The 16895-nt window shown below is 37.3% G+C and overlaps 1 protein-coding gene across 9 annotated transcripts in view; it reads right to left on the bottom strand.

The window, feature by feature from the left end:
• Nucleotides 1–16895, bottom strand: part of SDCCAG8 (SHH signaling and ciliogenesis regulator SDCCAG8) — a 185448-nt gene that overhangs the window by 64206 nt on the left and 104347 nt on the right. For 8 of the 9 annotated variants that reach the window (XM_031438535.2, XM_031438538.2, XM_064477226.1 and 5 more), the window contains 2 exons: nucleotides 9748–9875; nucleotides 7576–7684 (listed from right to left, as the gene is read on the bottom strand). In XM_031438535.2, coding sequence (XP_031294395.1) covers nucleotides 7576–7684; nucleotides 9748–9875 — 237 coding nt within the window. Of the gene's footprint in view, nucleotides 1–177; nucleotides 6974–7575; nucleotides 7685–9747; nucleotides 9876–16895 lie in introns of those variants that run through there. The other variant, XM_031438541.2, reaches the window with a different exon arrangement.

The following is a 16895-nucleotide window of genomic DNA, read 5'->3' as shown; positions in this document are numbered from 1 at the left end:
AAATTATATCTTTGTCCTTGTTTTAATTAAACACTGCTCCTTACTGCCACAATCTCCTCATACTCCACTGCCTCATTGGTTGGAACTGAAAGTTTAAAACTCTTGCAAATTAAAATAGGAGTAATTAACAATTGGTTTGTTTCTTGAAGTTTATGTAATAAGACACCTGATGTAAAATTACTTCCCTTCAAAGAAAGGATTCTTCCATTAGGCAGGATAGTCTTTTTTTTTTCCTGGAAAAGATTTGGATTTGCTAAGGGAACTCATCCCAAGGACCAAGCTGTTTCACATGACACGAAGCAATCACTTGCTTTTAGTTCACCTCATTCCTCATTTTGTTTTCATCTTGGTTCAAGTGTCATCTCAAAGGAAGCTTGCTTTGATTAATACCTTGCAGTTCTCAAAATGTCAGCACATTATCTGAAACTACCTCTAGCTTTTATGCACACATTAGCTTGTAATTTATCCCCCTGAATTGTACCCTGTGCCTCATCCTTCTTGCTAGATTACACATGAGGGCATGATTATCTCATTTTCAAGCTCAGATCAAGCACTCAATCTATATTTGCTTCTTTTAATAAGAATTTACTCATATTTGAAATATTCCAAATTAGTTAATAATGACTTATGTTTCTCTTTTCAAAATCATCCACAATATAAAAGATTTAGGGGCAATTTTTATGAGATTGTTAATTTAGTGTTCTTCCAGGATTAGTACCTCTTATCACAATATATACTCTACACTAAAATAAATTCCAAAAGGACAAAAAATATCCTAAAACCAGATTAGAAAAAAAAAAGCAGAATATTTACCTGCTCTCAGTTACTTTTCCAGGTAAAAAGTCACTTTTTAAAAGAAAAATCACAAAGGAAACATAGATTTTATAATATAAAAATATAAAGCATTTACACCCCAAAAATCATGTTTTCATGAGAATGTTCACTGTAGCATTGTTTCTAGAAGCAACCTTGCTCTGCAACGCAATATCTGAAAACTTAACCCAGAAATTTATCAACAGAAGATTAGTTACAGCACTTAAAAAAAGAAATATCAAGATGTTATTCTGATAATGTGGTTATCTATTGGTGTTATTTATTGACCTAAAAATATGACATATTGGTAAAAAAGGAAAATACTAAAAAGCACCATAAAGTAATCCCATTTTATAAAATAAAAAATACTTTGACATGTATACCACATATTAATACTGATTATCTCTAGGTGTCAGGATTAGAAAATTTTTTTAAGTTTTCCTTTTCTGTATTTTCTGAATTTTTACAATGGACACGTATTTAAAATGAAAAAATATAGTCATTGTGATTTCAAAAAAAATTCATAAGAAACAAAAAGAACTAGGAACAAACTTTTCAAAATAAACAAAGAAGAACACATAAAAAATGAGACGAATATTAGAAGCATCATTTAATAAAGTGCTAACCCCACTTTTTATCAAAATTTCAATTAAAAAAAGTACTAGGACTATGAACAATATTCACAGAGGAAGAAACATAAGTGGTCAATAAACATTTATAAAACATTTAATTTCACTACTATTCAAAGAAATGCCTACTAGAACCACATTACAGCCAAACGTTTATTGCATGCCTACATTATGCCAGATAGTGGAATTCATTCTTTATACTAGTGATCTTAATTAATTCTACAAGGTAAGTGTTTATTCCTTTTTCTCTGTGAAGTAAATATGAGGTTTAATGATTTGCCTAAGGTCACCCAAACGGTGATTAGCCAAGCCCAGACACATACATTGGTCTGTTCAACTCTAAAGGGGTTGTTCTACCCACTGTGCAACACTGCCTCTCATTCCTTTTTTTTTTTTTTTTTAATCTTTCACTTCTCTTTGTCACATACTGGTATGCATACATATATACTGAACAGAACTTAGTGTAGTACCTGAGCAAAGTCATAAACATCAACAGCCTTAAGAGGGTTCATAGTCTTTAGACCAGCAATCCCCTTTTAGACAACTCAAGTGAGAATCATCAAAAATTCAGATCTATGCATAAAAGTATTATTATATTATTCATTACAGTTAAAAACAGCTAACAATTCTGACTAATTATTATACACACAAATGATTCAATTAAAATGTTGGTTCCAGAGGATTTACTAATGTAGAAAAATGTTCATCAGATAATATTAAGTCAAAAAGCAGAATGCAAAACTGTGTACACAATATAAGCTCACTCACAACATAAATGTATGCGAACACACACATTTACCTACACATGGAAAATGACTGAAAGGAAATATGTCAAAAGTTAGTTGGATGGTAACGTCACAGAAAATTTTTTTCTTACACTTTTTCGTACTTATATCCAAATGCTCTACATTAAGGATATCTTATATACATAATTTCAAAAATGTGTTATTTGTAAAGTACATATTACTATCAGGTACTTTATTGCTACAGAATTTTTCTGCTTTGCGTATTTTATGTGTGTGTTTTTCTTTGTTTATAATGGTAATTTGTCTACCAACTTCCACTGTTCAAGAAAAATTTCATATATGTACGCGGACATCATCTTTTATCTGTGCAGAGCCCATGACATATTGAAAGCACTAGCAGTTTGCAAGTTTCAAAGAGTAAACTTATAAGCTTCTAGTTATCTTGAGGTTACATTTGTGGCATGATTATCCTCGTGTCATATAAAAGGATAATTGACTTTAATCCATTTTCATAGAAAATTTAGGTAATTTCTAGCTTTACAGAAGCATGAACTTCTCGCTGCATTTTTATATACCAGTTATATTGTGTAATTACATTTGCATGAAGTATAATATTTTACTACTACAATTAGCATAACAGTGATAATTGCATTTTAAGGAAAAACATGACCCCTTAATTTTTTAATCTTTTAGATTCTCATTAGACTTTTGGTAACAATTAGCAGAGGCCAATATCAGTTTCTTCTTGTAGAATATAATTTTGTAGCATCCCAATCTAACATCATCTAAACATGCAAGGGAAAAAAAAACTGTTCAACGGAGTCTGTGTTCTTTACTTCAATTAAACTCACACAGTTGGATACCTACTGTTGCCAAAACAGTAATATAATTTATACATTATAGTCCACACAGTAAAACTACACTAAAAGTCATTTAACAATATTTATAACACCATAAAATACAGTGTTAAAATATATGAACTGCAATATGTACCAAAATTATAAAATTTGTTTCTCATCATCAGTGATTAAAACCAGGATCATTGCTCTAGCCTCAATACCCACAACCCTGGTGACAGATTAGAATTCAAATCTTAATGATCAATTTACAATTAACAAGATAGAAGTGAAACAAATTAAACCAACCATTATATATAACGAGACCCAGTGGACTCCCATTGTTCCTCTTAATTACAAAACGCAAATCACAAATACACAATGGGTAGTGGTAGACATCAATCCACAAGCCTAGCAATCCAGAAAGTGACAATGACAGGAAAGAAAGAAGAGAAGTAAAACCACATAAACCCAGGTCTACGCTCTATGCCCTGCTCTTTGCAGTGGAGGCACAAGTGTTGTGAGGTGAAAACCCGGCACAAGTGGGACCTTCGTTCTGCAGCTGGCAGAGGCTCAGTCCTAGCCGGCACCCAACCTTTCCCAGCTCTTCCCAGGCCACGTTTCAGATCGCACTACAAACTACACTGCAAGCATTTTACTGCTGATGCATCTAAGCGCCTGGGGAGAGGGAACACTTCCTTCACTTTGATAAAGAAAAATCACAGTTGCACCAAAGATACTTAAATATCTCCATTTACCAACTTCAAAAACAACCTTATCACTGTAATAAGCTCTCGGAGTCCTGGGGAATAAAGACAAAAGGGAGCTAACGTTTGAGTTTCGTCTAAAATCAAACAGAATGTCTATCTGGTGCTAATTAAAAGCAAAATGGAATTAATTCTCTTGTCTGATGGTCAAAAACAGGCTATATAAAATGCATGGAATTGCCAGCTCACTCTTAGTTTTAAAATGGGATGTGCCATTCACAAACCCTGGGGTTACAGACACCGCAGAGCAGCGTGGAAGGCACACAGCGCAGGAAGCACTGGCTCAGCACTGTGGAGGGCTTGCTGAGAACAGAAGCAAGAGGCACTGCCTCTCACACGATGCGACTCACGTCTCCTTGGGGAGAAACACATACAACAGACACACACGGGGAGGAACCATTTCTAAACACTTTCACAAAGCAGCCTAGCATGAGGACGGGGTAAAGAGCAAGAGTGTCTGGGAACGATGCTCCCAGACTGTCAGCTTTCCCAGTGATTCTGCAGGGGCTGTAGCAAAAGGACTAGTTCTTTGAGCTCCAAAAAAGCTATTTTAAATGGTTTAAATGGTATGACTCTGTTTTGTTTAGTATGTGATTTTGAATAACATGAAACTCTTAGACCAAAAAAAATGTTTTAAATTGTTGGTCAACATGGAATAAATACACCTACTTTCAGGAAAAATTTTACTGCAGTATTTCGAGGAAAACCTGGATTAAAACTACCATATGGTTTAAATAATTATTTTGGAGACTGAGCTTCCACAATGACAACACTTTAGAAAGCTAAAAAAACTTCAAGATTTTCTCATCTCAAAACACAAGGAAAATGAATTATCCCAAAAGTTGAGTAGAGGGTCTGGAGAGCCTCATTCCTGGAGGGCTTCTACAAGGCTTAGTAAGTTTATAGTTTTTATATATTTAAAAAGAAACACTCAGAGCCCTTCATATTTTACAGGTGCTTTCAAAGCAAAGGTAATATCAAAATGGAACGTCTTCGTGTAGGAAGTCACAGGGAAATGAGACTGGACTGACCAGAAATTAAGAGTAAACAACTAAACAAACAAACAAACAAAAAACCCAAATCATACAATTTATCCTATCAATTTCTTGTGAGACACACACAAAATGCATATTTTTGTAAACTTTAGGGGCCCTTAAAAGTTTTAGCAATAAGAAGTAACAATTTATCTCGTCTTTACTATTTGCTAGGTTTTTGTTTTGGATCAATTTGTAAAGTTACAGTAAATGCGTATTTTGACTCTTCAGATTCACAAAACGAGGTGCCAGAGCAGGACCTGGAACACAACCAAATCCACATTTTCCTGATCCCGTATTGCCTTGAAAAAGGTTTTCATTGTGGTATAGCCCTTACGTCTGTCTGAAAATTATGGCACTCAGACCCTGGCAAGGACAATAATAGGACAATAATACCTCGGTGAAGGGATATTCTAATTGCCAGTCAAGAGCCTTAAAATGATGCCATCGGTGACAGCAACAGCACCTGCTGGATACTTCTGTGCATCAGGCACTATGTCAGGTGCTGTGTATACGTGTGCACCTATATATTTCTTTCTATTTCTCATTCCCACAACAATTCTCAGCGTGGGTTTGAAATGCTTTTACAGATGGAGAAGCTGAGGTGTGGATAGATTAAGCGACGTACCCAAGGTTATGAAGCTAAGTGGCAGAGCGAGATTCAAACCCTCTTCTTTCTGAATTCCAAAGTGTCTTTTACTGCACACTTCCTGTCATCAACAAAGGAACAGTCTGGAACTAGAGTCAGATCAGGATATGGGGGGTAGCACCACACTTGTCTATTTCATTCATTCGTTCAATAAATATGTATGGAGTGCCATCTGTGTGTCAGACATAAAGGAACACACTCCATTTACAGAGTAGCAGTCAGGAGCTAGGAGAATCAGAAGTGAGAGGGGCTGAAGAGAGGTGGAGGTTCAAGTTCACTAGGCCAGAACGGAGTAAGCTGATAGACCTAGAGCCTGGAAAAGGAGGTGTCGGGGCAAGGGCACAGGTTGACTCAGACTCACAGGTTAACCCTCACATGTCAAATATGTTTACTTCTCCACGGGAATTTTAAGATTAATTTTTCTTTCCTAAACTTTCCCATTATAACTACTTTGGCCTGAATTTTCTTTAGTAGTAGATATAAAGCATTATACTTATTGTAAGAAAGATCACAGTCTTTTGAGCCAGAAATATCTAAGTTCAAACTCTAGTGCTCCCACTTACTAGCTACTTAAACACTCTGAGTGTTAGTTTCGTCATCTGTAAAAGAAGATAACAATTCCTGTCTCAAGCTGTCGTGAGAACTAAATAATATATACCAAGCATATAGCATCTTTTTCTCTTTTACATACTTCCTGAATCATGTCTCCTTAGACATCAAGATAAGTAAATCAATAATCAACCCCAAAGCAATCTTAACAGAATCTTTTAAGCCCCAGTTCAGAATATTTTTTCTTAAATTATTAATCCAGTTTGTTTGTTTGTATCTATGTGAAGCAAATAAAATATTTCTAGTTAGGAATACCTGCTGTTGATATATTATGAGGGTCTCTTCCATGCAAAATCATTTGAGTTTCCTAATCAAATTTCCTGAAAATACCAGGTATTCTGGCACCCGGAGCTTTTTCCCTACCCAAACAAGATATTTAATTAGTATTTGCTAAGAAGGTGCATGTTCAGAGTACATCTGAGGTGGTTATAAGAGCTTCTGCCTTCCTGTGAGCAGAAAGAATTGAATTCATAAGTCCCAAAAGATTCAGGGAGGGGGATTCCATCAGCTAAGCCAGCTCATTGATGCAGGAACCAAAGACAGGGGTCAGAGGGATAAGATATACTCTGACTCTCATGAAAATTCTTTCTGAATGAGACACTTAAGTCAGTAGTTAGGTTTGCTGAGCCCTGTTGGTTGCTCTTTGTAGATCTAAGTGAGTTTCAGAAAAACGCAGAAGAGAAGATATACAGATTATTTTCTCACTAGGTTATATTGTAACGTGATATTTGATTCCTAGCTAGTTAAGTGAATGATTTCTTTTGAGTTCAATTCAAAGGGATTCTGTTCAACATCATTCATATACAAGAGGAAACCACAATCCAAGCAGGTCAAATGAATTTGTCCAAGATTAGTAACTGTCAGAGCTGAGAATTCAGGCTTCTTAGAATCTAGAATATAAAATAATTCATTTATTGAGATAGCTTGATCTAAAAATATGCAGAAAAAATTCATTAAGATTCCAATCAATGGATTTATAAAAGAGCAGTACACCTATAAAATAAATGATGGCTGTTCCATTAATATAAAACAATTTTAGGAAAAGGAAAAGATGACTTTGGTTTATTTCAAAGTATCATCTAGTTTTATTTATATGTATATATTTTTTTATCTATTACCGTTTGATTTAAAGACAGCTATTGTGCATTCATGGAGATGATAATAGATTAAAATATATTAGCTGTGTCAAAATAAAACTTGTTAGAATAATTGCCATCTTGACCTTTGTGTTCTGAAATTTCACAGTTTTCAACTCTGAACAGGAAAAAAGTCAAATAATAGTATGTATTCTTAATCATAAAAAAACACCAAGGCGTCTGTATGGACAATTAAGAAAATGTTCACAGAGAGAAAATATTTTTACAAGAAATATGTCAATACACATCTAATTTTAACATAAGACTACAAAATAGTGAAAATGTTGTCTTTTAAGAAAAAAAATTACAGTATTCACACAAACAATGCTCTGAAAGTATCATATAATATTACCTACCTGCTTTTCTGAGAGATTTGTTCCAGTTTCTTGGCTAATGTACAGCACTCTTCCTTTAACTTTGTCAGACATGTATTCTGGGAGGTCAGCAATGAGTACTGTTCATTTTCTAGAAAAAACAATAACCCCCCCAACATCAGATGTTTATGGCTGTAGATCTGCAGTGCTTCCCCATGGATATGGCTGACACTAGATCACTTTCAAGGTCCTAGGTCAAAGGGCTGCTCATCCGGCAAGACACTAAACCTTGTGAGACATTTATTTTCTTAATAATTACACACCAGAAACATTTTTGACTATACCAGCTTTGTGTAATTGTTAACATGTTAATAAACTGTCAGATACCTCAAGTGGAGACACAGGTGCTTATGCAAGATACTATATTTTTATTTTGGCAATTTTACTATAAAGAGAGTGTCAAAAGTTATCACAACCAGATAATTCAAAACTAAAATAATTGAAGAATTCTCTTCTATACTGTAATTTACGCTTTGCTTCATATTTGCTTTCATAGTTCACTACTCCCATCTCACATACACTTCTCTAATTATGAAGGCAAAATAAATCATTTTCCATTAATTTTTATTTCAGTGCCAACAGTGTGAGCTTCAGTGAAAATCTGATCAAAGAAACTGAAGAGAGTGTGGTATTTTTGTGCAAAATAAGAGGATGTATTCTTATGGTGGCTCAGTTAATACTCTTACCTAGCCCTCAGAGATACTGCCCAAGGCTCTGTGATCACCAGGACCCTGCTAGCAGTGGGGAAAACTACAATTCATCCTTTAATTTCCTCTTTCTGTATTTAGTGGGAAAACCACCACCAAGTCTGGTGAATTTTCGTTTCTTCTGGCCAAACACTGCGAGAAGAAAATCTACTGAAAGTGTTGGAGTGAACCTTGTGGCTCTATGCGACATTTGCCTCCTTATTAGTAAATAGATTATTTAATGAATTGTATGTTAGCAATTTTTCACCTGGAGAATAAGCAACCATTTTTTTTTACCATGTCATCAAATACAGTATGCATTAAATCACATGAAAATTATCTTTAGGTGTAAGGTTTAATAGGCGCTTTCTTTCTTTCCAGTTTTAGCTAATGATTGGCAAAAAGCACACAGCATACCAAGCAAAATAAATCAAGGCACTAAAAATTAAGCAACATTTTTCTGGAAGAGACAGGATCAATTAAACTTTTGTTTCAATAGTACAATCAGCTTGGAGTATGTGGTGTGGAATTATAATGACTGGCACTGTCTTGTTTTGACTAACACTGTCTGTGAACACACAACTCAAAAGTGAAAGGAACTACATAATGCTCCGACGGAACAAATCAAACTGCCTATTTTCAAAGTGCATTTTACTTTCAAATTAAAGGTAAAGAGTTACTGGCCAACTCAGTCTGCAGAATAGCGCCAACGTGATGAAAGATGGCAATTTTTAGCCAAGCTGCCAGCTGTGGTCAATGCCTTATATTAGTGAATTTTAACAGCAGTTGTGAGAACTTGAAGAATGCAAAGGATTAAACATCACTCTGGACTGGGTTGGGGGAGGTGGGGAAATCATACAAATGCTAAAAATGTTCGAAGCTGCAAAGATTAAATAAAGGAACATATCAATTTGGAGCTACTGAATTACATCCAGCTGCGACAGTGAATTAAGAACCGATTAATGGCTAAAGCTTTTCTCCAGTTTGGATGCTGAAGCAAACTCATTAGGCTTTTAGAGCAGCTATAATGTGTGTACTGTGGGAACTGTTCAGCGCTATTCAGGAGGCTCTAACTGTAAGCGCGGAGCGTTTCCCGCAGAGATTCTGATGCTTTTTTCTTTATATAACATGTGTGCCTGAAAACCCAGCCAAAAACAAGCCCTTTGTTTTTCTACTTTGTTGTGGCCTCTCTCCGCTTTACGTTTCTTGAACACAGGTAAATAAACTCATAATCCAGATGGTGCAACAGATGTGAGAGCAGCACTCTGAAATCAACAGACAGTGGGCAATACTTCCCGTTTTCTCTTTTAAACGCTAACTAATATGTAATTCGGAATCTCCGGTGTAGTTAGCATCTGCTCCCTTCGGCCAGCCAAAGGTTACAGGTGTTCCTGATGTCATTTCACAGTAAGGCGTGGGCCTGGCTTGTGAGCCCGCGCCCGGGCTCTAATCCTTCCCTACCACCTACCAGTTTTGTCATGCTGGGCCTCCATTTGCTGTATCTTCTGTGTCAGCTCCTGCTCTCTTTGCTGGGCCTGAAGGGCTTGGGCCTTCGCGTCATTGCTAAAGCTTTGCTGAATGCTATCTTTTTCCAGTCTACAAGGCAGAGAGGAGACAGACAGAAATTTAATCTACAGATGCACGAACCCCCATCATTTCCCCTGCAGACCACAGAGAGCTGATATGCAGTAAATTGTTAAGCCTAAGTAGATAACAATCTCTCTACAGACTCCCCCTGACTTGAAGGGGAAAATCCAAAGAAATTTTCATTTCATACAGCATTAAATACATACCATAAATCCAAATGGACGAAAGCAAGCAACTTTAAAAACCAAAAACCCGTAACAACTGAATTAACGGTATTTTGTAATTTTAAAACACACACACCTTTTTCTATAACATTCTCAATGTTTTGTACCACCCATTCATCTTTTTTTCTCCTGAATGGTCAATATTTCCTAAAGATCTGGGGCTACAGGAACAGTATGACTCAATATACCAAACCTTAAATTCTTGAAACTAAGCTTTGTAGATCACCTCTGCTTTTCCTCTCAATCTTAAAATGGAATCTCAAATATAATGTAGGAGAGTCTATCTGGAGGCAAGTAAATGATTCTGCAGTACCACATGCATGCTTTTGTTAGATATTTGCACACATTAGGCCATTTAATTTGAATATAAATATGAAAATGAAAAACTTCATAATAAAATCTCTCTTGGGCCACACTGAAAGAAACTGCAGGGCGAGAAGCTTCTGTAGTCAAAGACAGTATCTCATCCCACTGTGACTGGATATTGACCCAATGGGATGGGTCAATATCCAGTCACAGTGGCTCCTAAAGAGAGAGAGAAACTTCCTGAACAATTAGAACCTGAAGAATGCAGGGGACCTCATCACTGGCCCCACCGTGGCTACTAACACTGTGTGCCAGCACGCATGCACGCGTGTGTGCGTGCACACACACACACACACACACACACTAGACTGGTTCCTCACACTCTAAATGTGGGTAAGTGACATGAGGGTTTCCTTCAATTAACTGCCTTAGTTATTCCTAACTCCTAATCTCCTTGTGGGCATTTCTCATCCATGCTGCTTTAGTTTACTAATTGAGATATTTACTGTCTTGCCTTTGCCAAACTAAAAATAAACAATTCCATAAACCTATCACTACTAGTCCATGTACCGCTGTGGAACTTCAATGCACTGCCTTCTAATTATAAAGCGACATAAGGAAAGCCTGCATTGAAATCGGTCAATGCATGCGGTAATGTTGTAGTATAAAATTCCAGAATGAAAACACAACCACACCTCACTCAAATGGATCATCAGGGGTCCTCGCTAAACGTGAAACAAGGTTCCTTATGGTACTTCTAATAACAACACCCCTTGGATCTGCTCCAAGGTCTTGCCTCACACTCAGCTCCAAACTGGTACATTGAAACAAACGGATAGTCAGGCTAGGCCACTTTTTGCCTACCCGGCCACACTATGTATTTTCTGGCCATGGATGACTTCACATGTTTCTGTGTTTTCCTGGGAGGTCTCCCCCACCTCCACCTCACCTCCCTCTGCCCCCCACCAACCCCTGGCCCCTCTGCTCAATGTATACTAGTCCTTTGGGACCTGCTCAAAATTCTCCCCCTCTCTCTCCTAAATTAACCCTTCTTTCCTCAGTGACATCAAAATACGTTGAGTATGTGTGCCTCCTACTAAGAGAGCATTCATCGCACTTTGGTTATTGGTTTATTTGTCTGTCTCTCTACACCCTGAGCCCAGCTGAGTATATGGCACATAGGAATTGGGCAGTGGATGTTTACTGAATGAACGTACACTTGCCACAGGGGGAACGAAGGCCGCGGTATTTAAGTGAGGCTGCAGAATCTGCTCGTCTTATATGAGAGGCAAAAACTTTTCAGACATGTTTTTAAAAAGAGAAGAGAATGGCTCCAATGGTGTTGCCAGCTGGAGATGCTGCTGCCGACAGGGTCAGCTTAAAGCGTAACCACCTCCAACACAGACCCCAAACTAGAGTAGGGGACACACGGAGGGGACCTAGGACGCTGAGATTCCTCAATAGCCAGGTGACCATAAAATGCATTGTTCAAAACCAATACCCATTTGAGAGTGAAAAGGGGCACAGTTAGTAATAACACCAAGACGGTCATAATCAGGAGCACCCTTTGTAAACTGCGGCTTTTGGTTCCCTTACACAAAGGGGTTGCAAGTCTCACCAATAATTTTCAGAATGAGGAGCTACCTAATTACTGATCTCCTAAATCTCCTGAAGAACGACTGTCTTACTGTAGTTCTCCCTGTGAAACAGAACAACTTAAAAGAATGCCCTACCAACAGATGTTGTTACACATCAACTTTTGTTTCTTGAATTCTTCCCCAGCTTTTATTCTATTTAAGAAACGACACATTTTATTTTTCATTGCATAGAAACATGGCATAATTTTGCTTTCCTACCTCCTTTTCATACCCTTTTCCTCCTCTGTTGTCCTCTCTCCTTGCAGGTTCTTTATGACTTAATAGGCGTTAGAACCAAAAGGGAATCTCAAATTTGTTTAATCAAATCCTCTCATATTATAGATGAAAAAAAAAAAAAAAGGGCCATAAAGAATTAGAGATCTGCTCAAAGTTTACTGTAAGTGCTGTCAAGGCAGGAGTGGGATTTGAAATATTTTGATTTAGGAAACCTATTTTATGATACTCTAGAGGTAATGCATAGTGGGTTGAAAGAATTAATAAAAATCACTCAGGTATTCAAGGAAGGGATTAGAGAAGAAGCCAAATCAATTCATTTAATATTTATCATAACTCCATTATGTGCAAGACACTCTGCTAGCCATGGGTCAAATAAAGATAGATGAATACGGCATAGTCCTCACCCTCGCGGGGAATTCAAAATGGCCAAATGAGAAAGTAGAATTTGAACTACACCACAAGAAAGGTACTAAGGGATAAAACCACCAAAGCACAGGGAAATGAGAGTTCAGTTCCAGCTGGGTGTGAGAGCCTCATGAAGGAGAGCTGGGGCCAGTCTTCCCCAACCGGTTTTCATTCAGTTCTCACTCAAAACAGCGATGATCTCATCTAACCACTCTTACAGTTAGCCGTGTTTTACAAACCAGAATGAAAGCAATGGTAGGAAAGAACTTTTCGGTTGTTATTAAAATATTTATTCATAATAGCTGAAACCTGGAAATCACCTACATGTCCATTAACTGCGAAATAGATAAGTAAGTTGTGGTAAAGCCTTACAAAAGAATAGCAGGAATAGCAGCAACAAAAAGGAACAAGGTACTGTTACATACGACACCTGGATGAATAGCAAAGGCAGAATGCTTAGTTAAAGCAGCCGGGCACCAAAGACATATACTATGATCTCATTTACATGGCATTCTAGAGAAGTAAACACTGGAGTCACAGATCAGTGTTTCCAGGACCTGGACGTAGGGGGTAGGGGTAAGGGAGCTTTATGTACCTGGGTTGATACATTTAAAGTTTTGCTACTGTATTGAAGGACTAAAGGTCTTCGATGATCCTAGGTTCCTCAGTGAATGTGGGAAGGAAACGGTGAAAGCCTGGACTCTAACCTGAGGACAAGGACCTGGTAGTGGCAGTAATTTGAGGCACCAATCCTGTCTGCCATGCTTCTATTTGCCTTTTTACTGGAGACTGAAGTTCTAGCAGTAGACACAACCCTTTTGGTTAAAAAGTGTCTCCCTTTTAAGTACAATACAGAGAGCTCTGTGACAGTACCATATTGGTGTAACAAAATTTATGACACCACTTCTAACACGATTACTAGTTGAGAGCCATTCTTGATGGAATTACAGAAAGAAGCAACAGGGAGGTGTGGGGTGCTAATGTGAATTAAGACACATAATGTCCACTTGTCCCAATCTTGGTAATATTATCTTCGATCACTGGGTTGATGTTATTGGTGTGTTGAAAAACGTTTCAAAATTGGTTTGGGGGCATCCCTCATTTGCAGTGTTTACCAATTTTCAGCATAAATACTTCCACCAGGACCGATTTTAAGCTACCATAGTGACATTGCTGAACAAAGCTGGGAAGAAGTACACACAATTAGCTTACACGAGCTGGTACAAGCCAGCCTCAGCATACCATGGCTTAGGTGGTCTCTCCTGGGCTTCTCTACTGTAATGTTACTATTTCTCTCTCTGTAATTAATAGGTAATTTGCTAGAGATGCTAAGACCGTGCAATTATCCTTTTCCTCATCCAACTCTTAGCTACTAGTTTTACATCCAGTGATGGCTTTTCTACTCTTTCTTTCTTATTTATTAGTTAACATTGTTCTGTAAGAAAAAACTTGCCTTTCTCTCCCCTGTATTAATTTACTGCTATCAGCGTGGAGTCATGGATTCTTATTTTATTCACTGGGTTATAATCCATTATGATCATTACTTATTTTTATGTTCAACTCATCGTAAATTTGGCTGGTGGGAGCCTCAGTTAAGCTGGCTCCTGTGTGATGTATCTCCGTTACTCTGTGCACCCCTTGCACTTCCATCCCCACAAGATGTTCCAGGTTCATCTTGTGTTCTTCTTTGCCAGGCTTGGAATCAGCATCTGCCCCAGGAGCTCTTGACCCTTTTAGTGGAAAATGATATTTAGAAGCCAGGATCTGTCACTAGCTGATGCTCACTGCTACTGACAAGTCTTTGCTTCTAGGTCACCTTAGCAGACAGAGCCAGTATATAAACAAACATAAAAATGGATAGATATGAATATGAATATTTGCCTATATGTCTCTATATGAACACATACACACACACTCAAACTGATGTCTGTAATTCTAGTCCAACAACACAAACAGAACCTAATCTTCCCTCTTTCTGTAAATGTAAGATTCTTCCTCAAAAGTGAGAAACTTGGGACCCATTATCTTTAACATACTCATTTTCTGAAACTTAGTAGACACAGAAAGTACTTTCAAAACAGCCAATCCACTGTGGGAAGCAAATCTATGAGTAACTAGAATTAAATATTTAAGTACAATTTTGTTTTAAAATGCATACACATATTTTTCACTTGATTCTTGATTCTCTTTGTGTTCTGTGAAAACCACACTTTTTTTTTTTTAACCATATCTTGAGAGCTAATGGAGCACAACAGAAAACTCAGAGCTAGCAGGTCGAAGTATAGCATTTACCTCCTTATTACCTACGTGACCACGAACAAGTAGCTTGACTCTTTTAATCCAAGAGCTCTTCGTGAAAATAGGGCAGGAAAAAAAAATCCAACCTTAAAGGGTTAATAATTTCAGTAACCTATTATTTATGAATGTTTACCTTTACATATATTATTCTATTTAATCTCACACAACTCTAAGAGGTAGGTTCTCTTATTTTCTTTACTTTATAAATGAGGAAACTGAGGCCTAGAGAGGCTGTACAATTTGTTCAAAGTCCCTCAGTTATCAAGGGAAATAGTCAGGAAATTTGGGCCCACCTGAATCTAAAGTCCACAGTATGAATCTCTATGCTTCAATATCTTACTCTATCAGGGATGCAGAGAAATGAGATAAAGGATAACCAGAGTCTTATTTCAATTACCCATGTGTGTGTGTGTGTGATTTAATACCTATATTATCCATCTTGACTGCCCAGCCCCAAGCTAGCTCTCCTTCTCCTTTCCCATTTGTCTCACATGTTATTGGATCACTTCCTCCTACAATGACACCATCAACTGGTTGTATCCTGAACTTAGCAAAGACTGAACTTAGCAAAAACACTAAAGCACATAAATACATCTCCTGCTTCAAGCTGGCCACAGACTCTGAGAGAAGGTAAGACATGCGCATCTTACTTGGGATGTAACTGATGGAAGAAGAGACACCTTTGTTTTGCTCACTGATTTATCCCAACAGCCTGGAATGGTGCATGGAACACAGTTGCGTGGCCAACAAATATTTGATGAATGAATGAATGAATGAATGAATGAATGAATGAATGACTGCTAAGAGACAGAAGGTACTAAGTGTCCTTACAGGCCTGTGGATCCTCCTGTCTACTGATCAGAAGAAGAGAATGGGATGTGATAATCTCTATTTTAGCCAATAATTTAATTTTGTTTTATTATTGTTATTGACAACATAAACAAAATAAAAACAATAATCAAACTAGTAGACGTTATGGGGTCTTCCACGTTTGAGAAGAACCAAAAGCCCTGTACTTGTTTACTACTAACGGGGACTATGTTCTCATATTTGAGCAAATGTAGAAATACTTGCATGGAACAGATGGGAAAAGGAAAATACAAGAGGACTAGGATTCAGTAACCCCTACTTCCTCAAGTATGGAAAAAACTTCATGGCATCATACACATTTCCTAGAATAAATTATTTCTATTTTCTTCACTGCAAAATATGTCCAAATTTTAAGTACAATGTTGAAAGATGAGTTATCAGATCAGAGCATGAGTCACTTCTAAGAAAGGAAGCAGAAACAAAGGAGGTCAAATTCTTTCAAAGGAATAGACACAAAAGAAAAGAAATAATTAACAGAAACTTCCCTAAAAATGTTTTCCCTTCCAAAATATTCTCTTACAGTATCTCCAAAATAATTTGAAAATGCTAACCTTCAAAGCCAAGGTGCTTGACTAGCTAGTGCCTGCTTCTACTACACCTTCTGCACAACTCACATCACTTAAGACAAAACCACAGACTCTCACCATCTCATCATCTTTCACATGTCTGTTATTTCTATGTTACAAAGCACATTCAAATGCACTGATCTCTCTATTCTTCAGAATAGTTCGATAAGGCAGGGAGACGGATATCCTTGTTTGACTCAGAGAATTAAGAGATTTGCCTGACACCACACAGTTAGTAGTAAGTCCAGGGTCCTTTCCACCCCATGGCATTGACTTATATGAGGAGTCTAGTCCAACGCTATTGCTCGTCCAGTCAACAAACACTTAAAATACCTACCATGTGCCAGGCACAAAAGGGTGGAGATGCATCAAAGCATGCAAGACATAGACCATGACCACCCCTTCAAAGGGTTCATGGTCTAGTGAAGAAAATGGACAAGAAAGAATAACTAAATTAGTAAGGTAAATATTAAAATGGGATAAATT

The sequence above is a fragment of the Camelus dromedarius genome, chromosome 21 (assembly GCF_036321535.1).
Source record: "Camelus dromedarius isolate mCamDro1 chromosome 21, mCamDro1.pat, whole genome shotgun sequence".
In the NCBI taxonomy this organism is placed as follows: domain Eukaryota; kingdom Metazoa; phylum Chordata; class Mammalia; order Artiodactyla; family Camelidae; genus Camelus; species Camelus dromedarius.
Note: the sequence above shows the minus strand (reverse complement) of the source record. Positions and strands in the feature narration are given on the sequence as shown.